This window comes from Berghia stephanieae, chromosome 6, assembly GCF_034508935.2.
Source record: "Berghia stephanieae isolate SIO BIC M18660-M18661 chromosome 6, UCSD_Bste_1.3, whole genome shotgun sequence".
In the NCBI taxonomy this organism is placed as follows: domain Eukaryota; kingdom Metazoa; phylum Mollusca; class Gastropoda; order Nudibranchia; family Aeolidiidae; genus Berghia; species Berghia stephanieae.
The window spans coordinates 63,678,935-63,702,071 of record NC_088365.1 but is presented as its reverse complement, the minus strand read 5'-3'; the positions used below and the strand labels follow the sequence as shown (position 1 = coordinate 63,702,071).

General features: G+C 35.5%; 1 protein-coding gene across 3 annotated transcripts in view; it reads right to left on the bottom strand.

The window, feature by feature from the left end:
* Window positions 1-11,522: 11,522 nt before the first annotated feature.
* The window catches only part of LOC144975427 (uncharacterized), a 14,375-nt gene continuing 2,760 nt past the window's right edge, over window positions 11,523-23,137 (bottom strand). For 2 of the 3 annotated variants that reach the window (XM_078919486.1, XM_078919485.1), the window contains exons 2-4: window positions 20,778-21,028; window positions 17,107-17,298; window positions 11,523-14,139 (exon numbers count right to left, since the gene is read on the bottom strand). In XM_078919486.1, the coding sequence (XP_078775612.1) occupies window positions 14,074-14,139; window positions 17,107-17,298; window positions 20,778-21,026 (507 nt within the window). In that variant the 5' untranslated portion in view covers window positions 21,027-21,028 and the 3' untranslated portion in view covers window positions 11,523-14,073. Of the gene's footprint in view, window positions 14,140-17,106; window positions 17,299-20,777; window positions 21,029-21,594; window positions 21,728-23,137 lie in introns of all 3 variants that reach the window. The other variant, XM_078919487.1, reaches the window with a different exon arrangement.

Here is a 23,137-nt window from a genome sequence, read left to right as displayed (position 1 = left end):
AGACGATGGCCAGTCCTTCACGCTCTATTACAGAGTATCGTGATTCTCTGTCCAATAATTTTCTGCTTGCATATAAGCAAGCATTAGAGTTCCCTCATGTTCCTGTAATAGTACACCTGCGATGCCCTTATCAGACGCGTCAGTTCTTACAACAAATTCTTTTGATATGTCGGGTAATTTAAGAATTGGTTCTGAACAGAGTAATGCCTTTAATTGGTTAAAGCTATTCTGACACGCTTTTGTCCAAACAATTTTGTTCGGTGACCCATTCTTTGTCAGATTTGTTAGCGGTGTCGCGATGTGCGCGAAGTTGTAAATGTATTTCCTGTAAAAATTTAGGAGCCCAAGTACTTTGCGTACTTCTTTTTTTGTCTTAGGTGGTTGCAATTGTGCGATTTTTGTTTGTTTTTCTGTCTCGGGTGTCTGTGTCCCATGACCAACGGTATGACCGAGAAAATCAATTTCGTAAAATGCAATGCTTGTTTTTGACGGTTTTGTTGTTAAAGAATTACGTTTTAATGCTTCAAGCACTAATTCTAAGGTTGTCATGTGATCAGTCCATGAGTTTGAGAAAATACATGCGTCGTCGAAGTATGAGAGTGTAGACGGGATGTCTTTTAATAACATACGCATCATTCTTTGGAATGTCGATGCGGCTGTCGATAATCCAAATGGCATATAGTTAAATTCTAACAAACCTAATGGTGATTGAAATGCTGTGTATTTCTTACATGATTCTTTCAGTGGAATCTGCCAGTAACCTCTAGAAAGATCACATTTTGTCATGTATTTTGCTTGAGATAAGGCAGCAAATAAATTCTCTTGATTTGGTATTGGTTCTGCATCAAACACTGTTGCTTCATTTAATTTGCGAAAGTCGATACATAGCCGTCTTTCTTTTTCACTACTACTATTGGTGATGAGTATGGGCTTGAAGAATATCTAACTATTCCTGTATCTAGCATATCCTTAACTTCCTTTTCAACTTGTTCTCGTGCGTGAAATGGAATAGGATAGTTTTTCACGTTGATAGGGGTAGATGTGGTTAACTTTATGTCGTGTTCCACTAATGTTGTATGTCCGGGTGCGTCTGTAAAGACTGACTGGTACTTTTCTAATAATGACCTGATTTCTCGTTTCTGACATTCGTTTAGTTGAGGATTGATTGTGACGTCATTAATTGTACTATTTTTAGAGTTACCGTGTTGTGGGGTGTGTTGTAGTTCGACATCATCGCTGTGAGTTTCGATGATTAATCCTACATTTGCAGCTTCAACATGGTTAAATATTGGTTGTGATAATCTGTCTCTATCGAAATATTTTTTTAGCATGTTTGCATGGAATGTCTTTGTTGTGTTGTTAATTTGAATCTCGTAATTAACACCAGATCGTACTGCTAATACCTTGAATGGTCCTTTCCATGTAGCTAAAAGTTTACTCGAGTCATCAGGTAAGAGTATTAGTACTTTGTCACCAATCTCAAATTTTCTTGACTTGCTTTTTCGATCGGAGTATTCCTTGTATTTCTCTGCTTTTTTAGAGACGGATTCCTGTGCTAGCTTACACGTGTCCTCTATTCTGTCTTTCAGGTTTCTTACATATTCGTAAGCAAACATAATTTCGTTATTGTCCTCCTCATTCCCTTTACAAATGTCGGCTACTATATTGATCGGGCCGCGAGGTGATCGTCCATACATCAACTCAAATGGGGAGTAGCCTGTAGATTCTTGGGGTATTTCTCTATATGCAAATAGATTGCTGGTAAGTATCTGTCCCAATCATCTGGTTTTTCTGCTGACACTTTTCTTAACATATTCTTTAGAGTGCCATTAAATCTTTCACAAAGACCATTTGCTTGGGGGTGGTAGGGGGTTGTGAATGAGTGTTGGATTCCCATGAGTTTCATGGTTTCATGCATCATATGTGATGTAAATTGGGGTCCATTGTCCGACAGTATCTCATTTGGTATGCCTATTCTAGTAAAAATTGTCATCAATGCTTCAGCTATGTGATCCGATGTAGTTGATTTCAATGCTATCGCTTCTGGCCACCTGGTTGCGTAATCGACTAGTGTTAGTATGTGTGTATGGTTTCTATCTGATTTTGTTAAAGGGCCTATAATGTCGATTGCAACTTTTTGAAAAACTTTTTCAATAACTGGGGTTGTCTCTAATGGCAATCTCGGTATTCTGCCTTTTGCGACTCTTCTTTGGCATGTGTCACACGATTTCACATATTCTCGGACGTCTTTAGTAATTCCAGGCCATGTGAAATTTTCGGATATTCTCTTCAATGTGGAAGAGCTCCCAAGATGTCCAGAAGTTATTGAATCGTGCGCTATTCCAAGGATTTTGTTTCTGTAAATACTCGGCGTGACCAGTTGTTTAGCTATTTTGTTTCTTTTCCTATGTAACCTGAACAGAATATCTTTTTCAATGATGTATTCAACTTTTGATTTCGTCCCTTTGTTTGCGATATTGAAATATGAAGTTAAAGTCGGGTCCTTTTTCTGTTCTTCGATGAACGTGTTCCTGTCAAATTGTTGTGGTTCAAGAGAAATAGTCATTGGCTTCTCTGTTGTCTTAGTCATCTTTCTTGTTTCTGCTAGACAAGCTGTTTCTTGGGTTAATGACCATTCTTTTACATCTGTTGGGTTGTCTTTAAGACCTTTTATATTGCCAACAATAACATCAGCGACGGGGTTGGGAAGTATACAGCATTCCACTATTCCTGTATAGTATGGGGTTTCTATGTACATGTTAGCTGTTTCAAAGGTTTCGACTGTGCCACTGAATGTGATGCATTGTACCGTTTTTCCAGTTTTGTCTTCGTCATTGATCAAAGATGCTTTTATTCCTACTGTACTGCATCCTGTGTCTCTCAATATTTTGCAATCAGTTCCATTAGCTTTGCCTTCACAAAAAAATAGCGATCCTGACTTGTGAGTTTGTGTTAAAAGTGACATACCTTTCACGCAATACACATTTATATTTTCTCCTGACATTACTCGTGTCTGATTATTTACACTGGTTTGGAGTGATGCATTTGCAGTTTCTTTCGGATATCCCACGATTTTGTAACATTTGTCTGCTGTGTGGCCTTTCATTCCACAATATTGACATTTAATTATAGGTTTGTTGGTTTTCTTATACTCAGTATTATTGTCAGTGCTATTTCTTGTTTTGTTTTGATAGGGTCGGTTATGGTCTCTATTGAACTGTTTGTTCCATGGTTTGTTACTATGGTCATCCTGTTTCACTTGCGTGTTCCGAGTGATTGATCGGCTCGTTCTATTTGAGTACTGAACTTTAGGTGTACCTGGACTCTGAGCAGCAGCAGCATAGTATGGTTCCTTCAATGTTCTGCTAAGGGGTGTCAATGGATGTGCGCTGTTAAAGTTTTCTGCGTAGATTTTTAATTTGTCCAAGTTTTCTGGCTTTCTCTCTTTAAAGAATGCGACTAAATCTGGGTTGCAAGCTTGATAGATTCGATTCTTCAGCGTGAGATAGTAAAGGCCTGCAAAGTCGTCTTGTTTTACGTTTGCCAACTCAAGCCACCGATTTAGAAATTGAGTAATTCGGTTCACGAATGTATTAAAGTCTTCTCCACTTTCCGGTTTTGCAGTGTGAAACCTTTCCTGGTAACCATCTTCCGTTAATCTAAATCTTTCTAGTAGAGCGTCTTTAATTTTTCCATAGTCATCTGCATCTTCAGTTGTTAAGGTATAGAAAACTTTTAGCGGTTCTCCAGATAAGCAGTTAATCAAGGCTGTGGCCCATTTGCTTTCTGGCCAACGATAACCTTTAGCCTGAACTTCGAATCGGTGTAAGAAGGATTCTAAACAGTCTGAGCGTTCATCGTATGTTGGCATGCGTGGAAGTTTCACGAAAAATTCATCACTATTATTATGTTTTCTTTCATGACCGGTTTTTGTTTTTTCAATTTCCAGCATCATTTGGGTCCTTTTGGTTTCTTCTTCTGCTAAAGCTATTTGTCTTTTTAGTTCCCTTTCTTGGACTCTTTCTTCTCGTTCTTCTCTACGTATTCTTTCTTCATATTCTTCTCTACGAATTCTTTCTTCATTTTCTTCTCTACGAATTCTTTCTTCGTGTTCTTTTTCTTCTTTACGAATTCTTTCTTCATTTTCTTCTCTACGAATTCTTTCTTCATGTTCTTTTTCTTCTTTTACTTTCTCTTCGCACCATGAAAATATTCTTTCCTGGGGTATTTCTAAGTCCTTTGCGAGACTTAAGTATCTTTTATATGCTTCCATGTTGCAATAAATTAGTTACGATATTTTATATATATTATATTGACAGGATACTGTTACTGACTGTTTTATTTATTTACACTTACTGGAATGAACTGTTCTATTTTTAGAAATCTCTCTCTCTTATTTCAACTTATTATGTATGTTGAATTTGATGCCTTTTATCGTTATATCTTATAAAGCAATGTGTCAATACAATGCGGAGTTATTATGACTTGTGTCAATAACAATGTGTCAATCGCGTGTACTCTAAACTATGTTACTACGAAAAATGTATCACCAATGTGTGTGACTCGTCGTTAGTTTGTGTACAATTATTCGCAATGACGCTAATATACTAGAGTGTGATAACAATAATAGGATGCCAAAATAATCCCAAGTTATCTATCACTAAATATAACACGACGGCTAGTAGACTCCTTTTATTATTATTTAGTTTTTAAAGACTCACTTTTCAGAACATAATATATAAGTGGTTTTCGGTAACAGTAATATGCCAAAAATGCATTTAAAACAAATCACTATGCAAAACAAATCACGATGTCTATAGTTACTATGTGATGCCCAACTCATGTAAAAGAGAATAATGAAGGATATATTTACCAACTCAGTTCGTGGCTGGGACCTCTCTCTTGTTCAATGGTTGTTCAACAATTGTAATTAGGCATTGAAGAGTGTTTAACAGTGATGTCTGAAATACAAAACAATAAAATATCGTAAGATTTACAATAGTTACAAAATGTGTTCACAACACTGAGTGATTGGATGATAGGTGAATGAATCGTTATGGAATGTAAACATATTGAAAACAATTCATGAATGAGGCAAACAACAAAATGAAATGAGTGATATAATAACAAAGTGGACAAGGAATGAATGAATGAATGAAAAACTGAGTGAATATATGAATGAATGAATGGATAATGTATGAATGAAAGAATGAAGGGAGGAATAAATGTATGAATGATTGGATAAATGAGTGAATAAACGAATGAATGGATGAATGAATGAATGAATGAATGAATGAATGAATGAATGAATAAATGAATGAACAATGAATGAATGAATAATTTATAAATGAATAAATGAATGAAGGAATGAATCAATAAAATGCTATTCAATTTGAATGAAAGAATGAATGGATAAATTGCTATTCCATTTAAATGAAGAAATGAAAAAGAAAAAAAAATTAATCCTGTAAATAGGGAGTTCAATTAAAATATGATCAAGTGGGGCAATTAAGAGTTTTACAATTTAAACTTTAAGGTTAGATGAAATAGATATAAGTAACTAAATAAATTCAATTCTTTATATGTGTCCCCTCCAAAATGTCATGGTCTCAAGTGAGTAAAGAGCTACTCGACTATGCATAAAGATCTATGTAGAATGAGGCCCCAGAATTTACTAGTTACTATAAATGAAAAACAATTAACGATTTGTTTACAATGAAATAAAAATAATGATGAAATTTAATTAAAAGAGATAAACAGTGATCGTGGCAGTTACAAATAGAGATATGAATATTTTACGTAACTTATGATAATATGTCAGGTTCATAAGTTTACGTTTCCAGGCAGTTGATGGGCTTGGATGATCTATTCCTCTGATAACAGGATTGGACTCGTAAAATTCCACTTCCAGGCAATTGGTAAGAAGTTATTGTGTAGTCCTTTGACAGCGGGCTTGGGTTTGATCCTTGAAGATTATACAATCAAAGTTAAAAGCTCCGGCGTCTTAATGGTGTAGATATAATATCTACAAAGTCCCAAAAGATAAAAATCTTCCAATATATATATAGGAATAGAGCGACTGGCCGTCCGGCATAGATTGTGGAGAGAAAGTGAGTGTAGAATATTAGACCTATCAGCTTTTATAATAAATGGCTACGTGACAGAATGTAGAACGAAAAGTATTCACTAATTAGAAATTAATTCGAGGGAAGGCTATAAAAGGAAAGACGATCTAATATTAGAAGGTAAAGTTTATCTAAGCCTACCGAAATATAACTGGAGTGAGATGAATTCAGTTCTTAATAAAATAAAATTTAATAAGATAATTGTGAACAACCTTTACTGTGACAGATACCAGTGGCGAGTGAACCCGGACATAGGAGAAACCACTGGGGAGTAAATATGGCCTGTTGTTTTTGTTTGTTTTTAAGGGTTTTACAGCGCTTGTAACACATTAAGGTCATATCAGCGCCAGTAAAAAGGAAGAAAACGGGATAGTAAAAAGTTCTAGAATTACAATTAAAGCACAAAAGAAAAGGTTAGATAAAGGGGAATTGGTTCAAATAGGGAACAGATGTAGATTCCAAGAGCACGCCGTCAAAGTACTTAGTTTGAGATCACCTAAAAGTCTCATCCAGACACAAGCACAGGTCCCAACTAAGAGGAATACACTCAAATGTTTACAAATCATATAATATAATATGTAAACTAAACATAATACAATGCATAACAGAGAGATGATTTACAAGGAAAAAAATATCATCTTCCAAAACTATAACTATACATTTGACTGTGTCCCTCCCAGCCAAGGAACTCCGGCCAGGGCCAGGACAAAACCAAGTAATCTCATTCCAAGACAACGAGAGGAAACAATTGGAAAACGGGTTGGGGGGATAGAAGACAGCATGTACCTCCCTGCGCACTATGGGAGGTCAGGATCCCCACCCAGTAAATATGGTCTATGGAAGGTGGATACTAATATGGATTGAACCTGTCGATATGAGAGGTGGACATCAATAGGGAGTGAAAGAGGAACCACAGGATATGAACACCAGTGGGGAGTGAACTTGGGACTATTGGAGTTGGACACCAGTGGGGTATGAACACGATATAACGAGATATGGACACCAGTCGGGAGTGAACTCGAAACTATAGGAGGTGGACAGAAGTCGGGATTGAACCCAAGAATATGGAAGGTGGACACCATTGGGGAGTTAACCCGGGCTTGAGGAGGTGGACACCAGAGGGGAATGAATCCAGGACTTTGGGAGGTAGACACCAGTGGGGAGCGAGACCAAGCTTTAAGAGGTGACCACTGAGGATTGAACCTGTGTCTAGGGAATGTGGTCACCAGTAAGGATGAATCCAGGACTATGGGAGATGGACTTTACCTGGAGCTCTGAGAGGGTAACACCAGTGGGGATTGACCCCGGGTCTATGGAAGTAGGACACCAGTGAAAAGTGAATCCAGGACTTTAGGATGTGGACACCAGTGGGGAGTCAACCAGGAGGTAAAGGAGGTGGACACCAATGGGAGTTGAACCTGAGGTTATGGGATGTGGACACCAGTGGGGAGTGAACATGGGACTATGAGAAGTGGACACCAGTGGGGAGTGAACACGGGGCTATGAGAAGTGGACACCAGTAGGGAGTGAACACGGGGCTATGAGAAGTGGACACCAGTGGGGAGTGAACACGGGGCTATGAGAAGTGGACACCAGTAGGGAGTGAACATGGGGCTATGAGAAGTGGACACCAGTGGGGAGTGAACACGGGCTATGAGAAGTGGACACCAGTGGGGAGTGAACACGGGCTTTGAGAAGTGGACACCAGTGGGGAGTGATGTAGATTCCAAGAACACACTATCAGTTTACTTAGTTTGAGATCGTCTAAAAGTCTCAACCAGACACCAGTACAAGATCCCACTAACAGGAATACACTCAAATGTTTATATATCCTATGTTAAAAATTAAAAAATAACAGTACATAACAGAGAGATGAATTACAATCAATTCGATTTTTTCCAACCCAGCCAAGGACTCCGGCCAGGTTCAGGGCAGAATTCCAAGACAAAGACAGACAGCAATTGGAAAACAGATACAAGGGGATAGAAGACACAGCAAGGACCTCCCTGCCCCTATGGGAGGTCGGGAACCCCACCCAGCTTGTCAGTAAGTAGTTTTGTTTTTGTGTTAAAGGGTTTTACGGCGCTTGCAACACATTTAGGTTATATCAGCGCCAGTAAAAATGAAAAAAAAAATGTGATATTAAAAAGTTCTAGAATTACAATAAAAGCACCCAAGAAAAAGTAAGACATAGGGGAACTGGAAACAAATAGGGATCAGATGTATATTCCAAGAGCATACCGCCAATGTACTTAGTTTGAGATCACCTATAAGTCTCATCCGGAAACAAGCACAAGATCCAAGAAAGAGAAATACACTCAAATGCTTACATTATACATTGAAAATAACAAATATAATAATACATAACAGAGAGATGATTTAAAAGGAAAAAAATATCATCTCCCAAAACAATAACTATGCATTTGACTGTTTCCCTCCCAGCTAGGACTCCAGCCAGGGCCAGGTCAAAACCAAGTAATCCCATTCCAAGACAAAGACAGAAAGCATGTTGGAAAACAGTTATAAGGGGATAGAAGGCACAGTTTGTACCCCCCTGCCCACTATGGGAGGTCAGGAACCCAACCCAGACCTATAAGTCTCATCCGGACACAAGCACAAGATTCAACAAGGAGGAATACACTCAAATGCTTACACTATACATTCAAAATAACATATAATATAGCAATGACTATCCCACACAAATCTTTGGGCCTCTTTTTCGCTCACGAAATGCCCAAATTCGCGACAAAATATGGGACGTGGCTGTTTCGTATGTGCTATTTTAAAAAATTAATTACGTCATTGTTTACCTATGAAAAGGATTGAAATTTGGCAGACGACGAGTAAAGAAGTTACTTAACGTCATACGGTCACTAGAAATTAAAAATACATTTTTGTGCTTTCGAGTGAAATACTTCTGAAACTACCGGACGTGGAGGTTTTGTCGCTGACAAGGTAATACATGAACATTTCTTCTTTTTGGTTGTAAAATTTCATTTGAATATGACGAGTACTTTTCCCATATTTTACAAAACACCATCCTAATTTGCACTTCATTCGTAAAAGACAGAAAGCCATTTTGCCCCCCCCCCCCCCCCCCTTCCCCTACAGCCCGAATAACAATACGAGTTCAAAACGATTTGGCACCAAACTGAGCGGCTGAGCGGGTCGTGGCAAAGCGCTTTCTGATTGGTTGACCTCGTTTTAAAGTTCATAACTAGACAAAATTTCTGCGCAGTCTCACTGGCAGAGGGGTGTTTATTGTCTGCAATTGCGTTTGGGTTCAATCAACAGCTGATAATTTGACTGTTTAATTAACAAGAATTTAAGAAATTATAATGTCAAAAAGTTTTCGATTGCAGTATGATCTACAATCTCAGCATGGCTTTAATTATTGTGTTCCAAGTCACGTTTCACGAGTAACCTTTGTCCCCTTGTCCAATTTCTCTTTTCCTTCTATATTTCTTTCGTTTATGTACGCAATCTCTCACCCCCCCCCCCCTCCTTCTCTCTCTCTCTCTCTCTCTCTCTCTCTCTCTCTCTCTGTGTGTGTGTGTGTGTATGTGTGTGTGTGTGTTATATACTCATTTTTTTTATATATGTCTCTCTATCTCTCTCTCTCTGTTATACTCATTTCTCTCTCTCTCTCTCTCTCTCTCTCTCTCTCTCTCTCTCTCTCTCTGTGTGTGTGTGTGTGTGTGTTATATAACATCCAGCTCTAAAATTATATAAGTTAGAACTCTTCTAATGTTTTCATCATTTTGTCTATCAAATTTACGATAAAATTGCCAAGTTTCACTTATTACGCAAGATACAACCAAAGGTGGAAAAAAATGCCGAAAAAGCGTCCCATATTTTCACGTTTTTTTACTCTTTGCGGGTCATCCAAACAGATGACACCTTTGAAACTGCATAACTTGTTTATTTATGAGTGGATTTTCAAAATTAAAAAAAAAACATTTTTACTCAGTGGAGATAGGGGTTTGATTTTAGACAAAACTTCCCTCAAAAAGAGAAAAAAAACATTTTTCATAGTCATTGCTACATCATAATACATAACAGAGAGATGATTTACAAGGAAAAAAAATATCATCTCCCAAAACAATAACTATGCATTTGACTGCTTCACTCCCAACCAAGGACTCTGGCCAGAGCGAGAACGAAACCAAGTAATCTCATTTCAAAACAAACACAGTAAGCCAATTGGCAAACAGCTATAAGGGGATAGAGGATACAGTAAGTGCCACCTTGCCCACTATGGGAGGTCAGTAAGTAGTAAGCATAACTTATAAACTTTAAGAACACAAAAAAGAAAAAAAAACCAAACAAGATGGTCAAAGTTAAAGTGATTCTTATTTACAATGGGAACAAAATGATCATCTAAAATATCATTGGTATAAAATATAAATAAAATAAATATCGCCTAACAGGCAATATGTCTCATTCTACAAGTTAAGGTCTGCTGTTGTCTAGGGACCCCTTGTAAACTCTTTGAGAACATTTAGTGGATATTGCTCTATATAAAAGCCCAAGTTATAATTTTGTAGCAAAGCTTTACCATCACTCACTCAACCTCAACATTCATGCAACGACAAAACCCTGCACGTTAGAAAATATACTTTTACAAGAAAGCCAAAATCATCATTAACACTATATTAAACAATTATAAGAGGGTATTCTCATATTACGTCATCAGCAAGGCGGGAAAGGGGGGGGAGCTGCAAAATGTTGACGAAAGGGAAAGGGGTCAGACCAAACATAATGACATCAAAAATTACCTACATCAAAATAGCATTCCAAAAAATAACCAAAAAGTATCTCCTACTCCACCCCAGTGGAGATTGAAAAGACGAGACTCTTAATGGCCAAAACCAGGCTTCATCAATCAGATGGAGTTTTGGCCTAAAAAAAGGAAGAAGAAGAATGAAAACGTCAATTGCATTAATCTGGTGGGATTTGGGGCAGCCAAATACGAACCTTTAGTTTGTTAGGGCAGTATAACCCTGCCCAGCCAGGCATGTCCATGAAACCAAAAGATAATTTTATGAGGTGGACATGGATTTGAAATTCCATGAGTCAATAAGGAAGAAAAGTGTGATGTCTTGGTTCCTATCCCATTGGAAGTGTAAAACTACTCTTCCGGAAGACTGAATACATACTTTGTGTAAATATTAATAATAATAATAATAAAAATAGTAATAATAATAATAATAATAATAATAATAATAATAATAATAATAATAATAATAATAATAATAATAATAATAATAATAATTATTATTATTATTATTATTATTATTATTATTATTATTATTATTATTATTATTATTATTATTATTATTATTATTATAATAATGATAATAATAATAATACTAATAATAATAATAATAATGATAATAGTAATGATGATAATAATAATAATAATAATAATAATAATAATAATAATAATAATAATAATAATAATAATAATAATAATAATAATAATAATAATAATAATAATAATAAAAATGATAATAACAATATAATTCTATAGCGCCTAAGCATCGTCTTAAAAGTGATCTGCAGTGCTTTACAATTATCTGAAACCCACCCACACACACACACACACAAACACACACACACACTCTGGCCATTAAAAAAATATCAAACATAAAATGCCCTGTAAAATAATTACAGGGCTTCTAAAATGTTAGAACACTACGGGCAGATTTTGTTCTAAAACAGAGAGTTCCACAGACATGGAGCTGTACAGTTAAAAGCTTTTTGGTGAAAATTATTAATGCAGTTTACTTCTTTCATTAAAAGAGAATCTGATGATCTTAAAACATGACGAGGTATATAGACTTCAATAAGGTCTTGTAAGTAAGAAGGACCTACATTAGTAAAACATTTATAGACGTATAAAAGAATTTTGTACCCTATTCTGTTGTCAACAGGGAGCCAGTGAAGGTCATCTCTCTAGAGTTTTTAGCTCACTCAATCCTAGAGATTATTGCTACTTTTCAAAATTGGAGAAAAAAATGTATTAAAAATGAGCATGTACATAGATAGTTTTATTCAACTATCATCATTAACATGGAAAAACTAAAAACATAAGCTTTGATACTACGCCTATAATTTGTCTCATAAAAATGTAATAAATAGGCATGGGGTAAAAGTAACCGGGGTATACTACGGATATAGTCAGTGTTAGGGTTGAGTGAGTTAAGACTCTGGCTGCCATATTTTGTATCTTCTGCAGTCTATCGATAGAATACTTGGGGCAACCAGACAAAAGAACGTTACAATAATCTATTCCACTAAGTATAATAATAATTTCATTACATCAATATCCAACATGGATCTTACACTGGCGATTCTCTTTTAATAAAAATTATAATTTTGAATCATTTTAGAAATATGAGTTTGCATATTAATTTTACTGTCAAAATAAACTGATTCTAGATGTGCTTATTTTACAATCTACAATATTGATATGGGTAGACGATATTACATTTTTGGAACAGCTGTTTTCTGACAATGGTATTTCAGTTTTTTCGTTGCTTAATTTGTTAATTGTCATCCAGTCTTTAACAGCAATGATACACGACTCCAACCTTCGAATGACTTTGTGCTCATCGCACGAGACAATAGGAAATTAAAGTTGTGTGTATCATCAGCGTAAAAATGAAAGCCAGCAGAAAAAGAACTTATGACATCATTCAGACGTGCAGCGTACATTGTAAATAAAAGAGGAATAAGACTGATCCTTGTGGAATGCCAAAAGATATTGGAACAGTATCAGAGACATGTTTATGATATATGCTAACAAACTGCACCCTACCACTCAGATAAGAATAAAACCAATTTAAAACTGCAACATCGATGCCATATAACCTTTTTAATCTGACAAAAAAAATATGTTGATCAATGGTATCAAAGGCCGCACTTAAGTCGAGAAGTACAAGAATAACACTTTTTTTCTTAACCAAATAATTAACTTTATCATGATGTACACGCACAAGTGAACTTTCAGTGCTATGACCTGGTCTGTAGGCAGACTGGAAACTAGAATATCATTTATTTTCTTATAGATGTTTATGAATACGATGTGCCACCACTTTTTTGATAATTTTAGACAATAAAGTAAGATTAGACACAGGTCTATAGTTCTTAAGTTGGTCTTTGTTGACGGTCGATTTCTTGAGTAGCGGAAACACTACAGCAGTTTTCAACATAGTTGGTACCTCCGAATACAGAAGACTTGTGTTGACGATGATAGCAATGGCAGGCACAAGTTCAGAAGCGCACCGCTGGTTTCAGAATGATGGCATCGTATTTTCTAGTCTAAATTTATGCAGGTCGTCAATAAAGACCATCCTTCCTTGCTCTTTTATGTTGCTTAATCCTAATAATTTGCCTATAGATCCTGCTACTAAAATAGTTATGCCATCTTATGATTCAACGTGTAACCTATTCATTATTAGTTACTTACACACTTTCAAAGATTTTGGAACCAGAAAAGTAGAGGGTATGACGTCACGTCTTTTCTTCCCTATTAAAAACAATAATGTTACAATAGTCAAAATATAATAAAATAGTCCAAACTAAACAATCAAAAATCGTCAAACTGGAGCCAGTCCCTGTATAGCAGTCCTGCCAACCAACTGGCTAACCCAAAAAGGGACATTTCAATTGCACACAGCTAAAGTGTTTTTGTATGAAAATTTATGGCTTATGGCACTTATCAATATGATTCACTTTCCTACAAAGAAGAAAACAGAATAGATGTGTGATGACATCCACATCTGATCTTGTAAGTTTGCAAAATCCAAAAAGAAAGATTTTTTTTTTTTTTTTTTGGATAAGATTATTTCAACAAAGTCGGGACAAACTTGATAAAATCTGGACAGTTGGCAGGTCTGCTATAATCAACCATCGTTAGCGCCTGTTGAAAATTACTCCCTCATCACTTTCTATGGAGCCCTGTCTTTTTGTTATAATGGGCCGCGAGTACAGCCACTGCCTCATCCACCTAGGAAAGAAAACAAAGTGTAGAATTTAGCAATGGTAGAAATTATAGTTGAAGGTGGTGAAAATCATGTAAGTCACAGAATGGCCATAAGCATCTTAAAAGTATGAGGGAATGTTTTTTGAGAATTATACGTTAAAAGGAAATCCTTACAATATAATCATACAGATGTGAGAAAAAGTTGTGGTAGCAAATCAGTGAGAGATATCTATCAATGTGATAAGGAGTCGGATCTCTCAGCTCATCATCCGATATCAGAATCTTTTTTTTTCTTTTTAAATTAGAAATAGAAAACAATGGTCCAGCTTAAAAAAATCAAAATGCCTAATTTCCACACAATTTTGGTTTATCTCAAACTTTCCACCAAACAACAATGATGTGACTTCATCTTTTCACAACCCAACCCATTGCAATTCAAATTTTGCTCATATTATTGTCAGAAAAAAAACTCCAGTTCCACTGCAACAATTATTCAGCGGCGATGTGGTCCTGTGGTATGATATTAGTTATCGGATCAGAATTGTCCTCAGCCTCAGCTCAAGTCCTGCTCAGAGTGGTGTATAGTTGATTCCTTGGAAAAGGCTCTTTGCTCACATTCTCTCATAGTACTCGGGTGTAAAATGAGTACCTGGCCAAAAACAGAATTATATCTTTCGAAAAAATTATAATATTTCCAAACAAGCATCATGTCTCATCCTGCTTGTTAAGTATTGCTGTTGTTGCTTTGTACACGTTCAGTATCATTTTTTAAAGCATGATACAAATGCTAATTTAACAATTAAATCTGCACGCCTTGAATCATCCACTATCACCTGCCTTTGACCAGACCCTGAATTGCCCATTGAAGCTGTATTTCATTTCACTTCAATTTCAGGTTGTAAAATCAACCAGCTATTGCCATCCTCAATTCCCTTCCATTTGACATAAATGTTGGATTGAAAATCGAAACAATGACATTGTATCCTACCAAATCGACAAGTGAATTTCCTACTCAGTGTATACATCTTAACTTGATCTAGTAACAAATAATGTCAATCATCATAATCATGCAAAAGTTTATTAGATGATGAAAAAAAAAGGTTCTTCTTTCTTCACCTTAGTTTCATTGAAAAGCAAGTTTTCACTTTTAAACAAAAAAAATGTCATAATTTCATTCACTATCTCTACAGTTCAGACATTTGTTCAATTATCAGGTTTATTTAAAAAGCTTTAAATGGACAAAGGTTAATCTGATGTTTATATTAAGAGATAGATCTAGTTAGCATAAGACATGAATGCCATTTCACAGCTTAAACATGTCCTCTGACTTAAATTGCACAATTCATTATCCCTTGATAAATCCACAAGATCAGCAACCTCACCCTGTTCTCCCGGTTTAGTAGTAGAAGTAGTAGTAGTAGTAGTAGTGGTAGTAGTAGTAGTAGTAGTAGTAGTAGTAGTAGTAGTAGTAGTAGTAGTAGTAGTAGTAGTAGTAGTAGTAGTAGTAGTAGTAGTAGTAGTAGTAGTAGTAATAATAATAATAATAATAATAATAATAATAATAATAATAATAATAATACAGTGGAACCTCCCGATAACGACATGCCACTGGACCGAGTTTTTATGTCGTTATCCGGAGGTGTCGTTATTTAGAGGTTTCCAAGATGGCGGACAAAGTGGGCGTGGTAAGGCCAGCGGGACCAGTTTTTATTAACCAGGCCACAGCAGTACCATGATCAGTGATAGTGATAATGCAATGCAGTAATTAACGCCTGCGCTTAAGTATCCGCCAACGGCTATACTCATTGGTCAGTAAACTCGCTCTCTCATTGGTTGGCGAAACTCGCATTCTCATTGGACCTAATGGTGGTATAAGCTGCATTCTCATTGGTTTCAAAAGCTGCGTTCTCATTGGTTCAAGCAGGAATCGTTTTTATAAACTTTGAGTACTCATACTCTGTATTTTTAGTATCAGATATCTACAAAAACTGCCGAAAATCGCCAAAATGATGTCGTTATTCGGAGGTTTTATCAAAAAGTGCGTCGTTATTTGGAGGCTTTTTATTTTACTGATCTTAAATAGAAAAAAAATCGGGACCAGGGGTCAATGTCGTTATCAGGAGGTTGTCACTATTCGGAGGTATCGTAATCGGGAGGTTCCACTGTATAATAATAATAATAATAATAATAATAATAATAATAATAATAATAATAATAATAATAATAATAATAATAATAATAACAATCATAATAATAATAATAATAATAATAATAATAATAATAATAATAATAATAATAATAATAATAATAATAATAACAATCATAATAATAATAATAATAATAATAATAATAATAATAATAATAATAATAATAATAATAATAATAATAATAATAATAATAATAATAATACAGTATATTTGTTGAGTGCTCTACCATATCACAAAGAAGTGCTCAGAGTGCTTTAAAGAGGCATCGAAAATTCAATTTGGAAAAGAACAAAATCTGAAGATGCATTATCAAACATTTCTTCAGATGAACAATGCCGCAATTCTTTTGGAAGTTTGTTCAGGAGGGTTGGGACATTTCTAGAAAAAGAGCATCCTCCACATGACACGTAAGAACTTTTTCCAAGAGTAGCCAAAAATTTTCCATAGGATGACGAGTGAAGGGTTGGGGTATTTAACTCCAGTTTTTTGTAAAGATAAGTTGGGTGACATGTATTGAGACATTAAAAACACAATGACAGAACTTTGTACAATACTCGGTCCTTAACGGGAAGCCAATGATGCTCTTCTAGCAGAGATGATGCATGATGATGTTTTAAGCAATTTGTTTGGGTCAAAGGATTGTTTTGAGATAAAAAGAACACGTTAAAACATCATCAGAATGAGATATCCAGCATGACAAAAATAGGATTTAGATTTCAATTCATAACGTGACAATTACAATTTGAAACTGCTGAAACAAAACAGACAGTTAAAAATATTTTACCTTGAGTTTAAGAGACTCTTCAGACTCCAACAAGTGAAGCAACTCAGAGTTGTCAATCTCCAACAACATGCCAGTGATCTTTCCAGCTAACTCCTGGTGCGTGCGCTGGATGAGGGGGAACAACTGTTCTCCAAACATTCTTTTCTCCTCTGTAAGAGGGAATTTATCAGGAATGTTGACAGACTGTTGGGCCTGTGGAAAGAAAAAGGTATCATAATTGACTTATAAACAAGGTTGTTTGTTTGTTTTTGTTTGTTGCTTTAGGTCTCTTCCAACACAATTGAGGTTATATGAGAGACGGCTGAAACAAAAAAACAAGCAATCTAACAAAAATAGTACAAATGTAAATCAAAATCATAACCTAAAGATATCATAAGCTAAATTATAAATAACCAAGAACAAACAGGCAGAAGATTTACAGGAAAAAAAATATCCCCTGTCAAAAATACAATCACAAACCAAAGAAGCAGGATAGGCTAGTAAAGAGAAGAAGAAACGACATCACTATCGGATCGTACACCCATGCGAACATCATAGGTATAGGATTCAAGGGTGATGCTCCCATCCAACGACCCGCAAACAAGGTTGTCAAGACAACTACAATGTAAAAAGAATAAAAGTGGCTTAAGGTCTATGCGAACAATCATTTGAGCAGCTGACCTAAACAGAAAAATAAGATTGATCATCAAACACAGTAAGATACAGAGAAAAGTGTACAACTCAAAAATGTTAATCAGCCCTAACCTCTCTTCTCTTATTAAATAATTTTGGAAACAATTCTTAACAAGGGTATCTTTAAAAGCTTGAAATTCTAAAAACTTGGAAGGAAATATCCTATCAAACAAATCAAAAATGCTACCAAAAAAAATGTTAGGATCTTGGTGTCGGATAAGAATTCATAGAACATGTCCAAAAAACAACTTAAAGTCTTTAAGAACAGAATAGGATGTCAAAAATGTACAATTTTATAGGCAAAGTCACTGTCTATAATACAAAATTAATTATATTATTAAACTCATTTAAACCTAAATATTAATAGGAGTTCCTGAAAAATACCATTTGACTACAATCAAACGTCCCATAAACGACTCTACTAAGCAGACAACAGTTTCAAACCAAAAAACATGTTCATTTTATCTTGAAGTGACGAATTGTAATGAAATAAATTTCAATAAAAAAGGTTGTCAATTACAAATCAACATAAAAATTACAGAAACAAAGACTAGTCTGTTGTCTCGGGGTGGCTAATCTCTGCATGTGTTGGCTGGCCAAGTGAGCACCTAGTTCCTCCTTACATTACATTGAACATACCTGCCAACCTATAGGAGTCAAACTAAAAATAAAAGGAGTCTTGGGAAAAAAATAGGAGTAAACCTAAATTTTATTTAAAAGACTTTCATTTCACTATATATCTGATAATTTTTATGAAAGTTGCCCAGCATCCCTTAATGAGTATTTCCTAGTACCACAAATTTTAAAACATTGCACTCACCAACATGAAAAATCAGTTTCTCATAATTTCACATAATTAAAATTCTTTTTTTTTTTTCTTTTTGGTCAAGACATGATGGATGAAAAAAATCGGAGTTTTCCAGATTACAGCGGGGTCCTCAAAAAGGAGAAAAGAAAATCGATTACATCCGATATTATTGGGGTACTTGGTAGGTAGGCATTGAGCCAAGGCCAGGTACAAGGTCTTGGCTTAAAGGAGATGACCTGCATTATATATATATATATATATATATATATATATATATATATATTATAAAAACAAAAACCATGAAGTAATAGTGCTCAACTTTTCGAACACTCGAAACAATATTGTAGAAGTTGATCATAATTATATATATATATATATATATATATATATATATATATATATATATATATATATATATATATATATATATATATATATATATATATATATATATATACATATTATATATATATATATATATATATATATATATATATATATATATATATATATATATATATATATATATATATATATACATTTCAAGTATAATATATATATATGGCCTCCTCAAAGAAGCTGAAGCTGACAAACCTAAAACCCTTGGACCTAGACCCTTTCTCATCACTTATAACAAATATTAAAGACAGTTGTTGGTGTGATATTCTGAGAGCATGGGGTTTTAAAAAGGAAATAGAAATATCCCTTCCCATCACCCCGATGCCAAATTTAAATCAAACAAGGGAATGGAAAGAAAATAATAAAAATAGTAAAATATTTGCAACAAATTGTGGCAGACCATCGTTCCAAATAGCAGGTTTTGCTCTAGCACATTGAACAATACCTATTCTTACACACCAAAATATGTCGTCTTGGGCAAACATAATGCTTGAAATCAACTGCTAAGTCATAACATTTGAAGATGCATCTGATATCGAAGCAATAGTGTCAACAACACATTGACATAGATCTTCGTGAGCAGATTGGACATTTTCAGTCGTTGCTGCCAATATTAGTCAATCAGATCAGAGTGTGATTCATTTCAGCGAGACACTCAACCTGCTTTGAACTTGGAGAACCATTCAAAACAGAGTGACTGCCCAACGGTATTGTCTCCAAAGATTGTCTGAAGCACTTCAACAATTTGTAACATAACTCGACACAAACACGCCATTCCTCTAGATTGTCCATCTTTATAAAGCCAACTGGCCACTACAGGTGACTTCAAAAACTCACAAATTCTTGTACAAAATCAGCTTTAGAATGGGCTTCAAATGAATTGCATTACGGAAACAGGGTTGCCTGCTAATAAACTTCATTAAGTCCAGAGTTTTGAGTTAAAGGGACTTAAATTTTCAAAAGCTGTACAAAAAGTGATCACATCATTCAAAATTAAGCATTCATTTATGGTGCTCTATCAGTTCGACGGTGATGGGATAGTCAAGATACTTATTTGAATGCATTTCACAACTAAAATTCCTTAAATTATTATTATGGTTTTATATTCTATTTATTACAAAAAAGACATTCTAATCATTAATTTTTTATGAACGAGAGTGAGTAACTTTTTCTAATGACATATCATATTGACTTGGTGGGTCACGTATGGTGTTTGAAATTTTGTTGTTTTTTAAGGGTTTTACAGCACACATTTAGGTCATATCAGCGACAGTAAAATGGAGGAAATGGGATAGCAAAAAAATTCGAGATTTAAATTTGAAAGCACAAGAGGAAAAGTAAGACAAAGTGAAATGGTTCAAATAGGGAACAGATGTAGATACCAAGAGCATACACTCATTATGCATAGTTTGAGATCACATAAAAATCTCATCCAGACAAAAGCACGAGATTCCACTAAGAGAATCACACTCAAATGCTTACATTACATTATACATTCAAAACAACATATATAAAAATACATAACAGAGATATGATTTACAAAGAAAATGAAATCATCTCCCAAAACTTTAAATATACATTTGTCCGTTTCCCTCTCTGCCAAGGACTCTGACAAGGGAAAGGACAAACCAAGTAATCTGATTCCAAGACAAAGAGAGAAAGCCAGTTGGAAAACAAATATAGGAGTATAGAAGACACAGTAAGTGACCTCCCTTCCTACAATGGGAATTCAGGAACCCCACCCAGGAGTTTGAAGTTCATGAGAGAGTAAGAACCAATCTTGAAAACTAACCTCATCTTGCAGCTGGTCTAAGTCCGTAAAATCAAGTGCCAACCTCAACATGGCTGCCTCCCCGTTATTGTCTAGGCTTTCCGGTTTCTTTCCATTTATTACAACTTTTTTCAAGTGGAATATTTCTTGTTTGAGAGAGAGGTTCTTCTCTTTGAGAGCTAAGATCTCAGAGTTCTTCTCCCTGTCCCTTTCCTCTAGGATCAAAATATGAGACTCAACAGCCTCCAATCTTGATATAATCGACTCCATTGCTATGATAAGATGATAATGATAATAATTGTTATGGTGTGATATTACTATTGAGTTATTGCCAACGCAATTTTGTACCAATATTGCATCTGCATGAATAATACACTGAATTACATTTAAATAATCTAATTAATGTCACAACTTAAATTGTCTTATAAATACATTATATTCATATCTTTAATTAATTAACGGTTGCCATGTCTTCGCAAAGTATTTGTATTTGTCATTGGCAATGAGGATTTCAGTATCAGGGCACATGAAATCGTTGTATTGGTAAGCTTTATTTAGCACCCTACTAGTCCTTCTAAGGACAACCAGCCAACAAAGGGGACTGCCTGCCCTGCCTCCTTCTAAGGAATACCATCCCCCATAGGGGACTGCCTGCCCTGCCTCTGGTCGGAGAAGGACGAGTCTTGGCCTGTCTCCGAATGAAGAAGACGACCTTTGGTCTGCTTGAGGAGTCTGGATTGCTCGAAGAGCCGAGAAGTCTGCAGTGCCCTGGCCTGTCTGATGTCTGATGAGTCGAGAAGATGTGCTCTGGTCTGCCTTAGGAGCCGAGGAGCCTAACCTAGCCTGCCCTGATGAGTTGAAGGGGACTGTACACCCCGCTAGACTGCTCTGCCGTGTAAGATGATCAACAAGGAGTTGCTTGTCCTGTTGTGCCAAACGCGCCAGGAGAAATCTGCCTGCCTTGCCCAGAACTGTCAACACCAGTTAAAGAAAAGGTGAAATTTTGAAGGAAAAGGCATAATCACTATTGGAAAATCCCTCTTCACAATACATTTGGTAAAGGTTACTTCTGCCTGAATAACTGTAAGTTTCAGTGAGTTTTATTAAAAAGACCGTCTTTTTTACTGAAACTTACCACAAATTCACAGAAACTCACCAAAACACCTAAACTTTGGGGAGCTTATGGTGAGTTTCGGTGAGTTTGGTGGGTTTCGGTAAAAAGAATTACACTGCCAACAATATTCACTCTCAATATCAGAGCTTACTCCAAGTCTCAATCGTCTCTATGTTATATGTTTGTGTTGAGAATATTATGGCTATTAAGCTTCATTGCTGACTAACAAATTTCGTGGCATTTGTGTGTTGAACCCATGACCTCAAAAAGTTGTGAGAGAGTGGTTCAAGCTAGACTAATGCTTGAAACCACTTTTTTCACTTTTTTTACAGTGGTGGATGGCTTCGATTGTAGAGCCCTCTCACAGCCAAGCAGTTGTCGTACCAGAATAATTGTACTTTAAATGTCCATGGGCAAAATTAACTTATTAAAATTGCAATATCTCAAACATGAGAGTGGTAAATTAGGGAGCGGGCACTAGTGAAGGATTTTGAGAATAGAGCTTTAACATTACTGCTTGCTTGTAAACAAACTTTGTGGAGCTTGTGTGTGTTGAACCCATGACCTCAAGAAGTCTGGAGAGGTACTCAAGAAAGACACTACGTTTGAAACCACTTTTAAGAGTTGTGGATGGCGTCAACCACATAGCATCCTTCCCCCAGCCAGGCGGAGTTGTATCTGTAAGGTCATGGGATTGAGCCCCCATCGCAAAAAAAAAAATGCTAATTCTCTATTGTCTTCTGGAACTTTTCTACTCACTTCATATTTTATTATTATAATTCAGTATGGAAGGGTTGAGTGAAAAGCAGGCATCATATAATGATAAAAGTTGTTAAAAAGCATTGTGATTATGGCATATTTAAAGAACTACACAGATATGCAACATTTTATTTACATTGGCTTGAAGTGTTGCATTATTGTATATTCACTCTTTTATCTTTGCTTTATTTTTTATTCCCATTGGTAGACCACCAGTTCTTATTATCAATTTAACTTGTGTTCATCACTAACACTTTTAGTAAATCGGAGATTTTCAGGGAGGCCTTCCGTAAGCTCCAAGTGCTAAGGGATAAACAAAAATGAATATAGCAGCTTCAAAAAGAACAAAAAATCAAAACAAACACGGAACGTTTCGGGCTCAAAAACCTTCTTCAGCCAACAACAACAAAAAAACAATAAAGACATAAATACATTACTAAATTCCAGATAGTTCGTCTATCTGGAATTTAATAATGTATTTATGTCTTTATTGTTTTTTTTTTTTTTG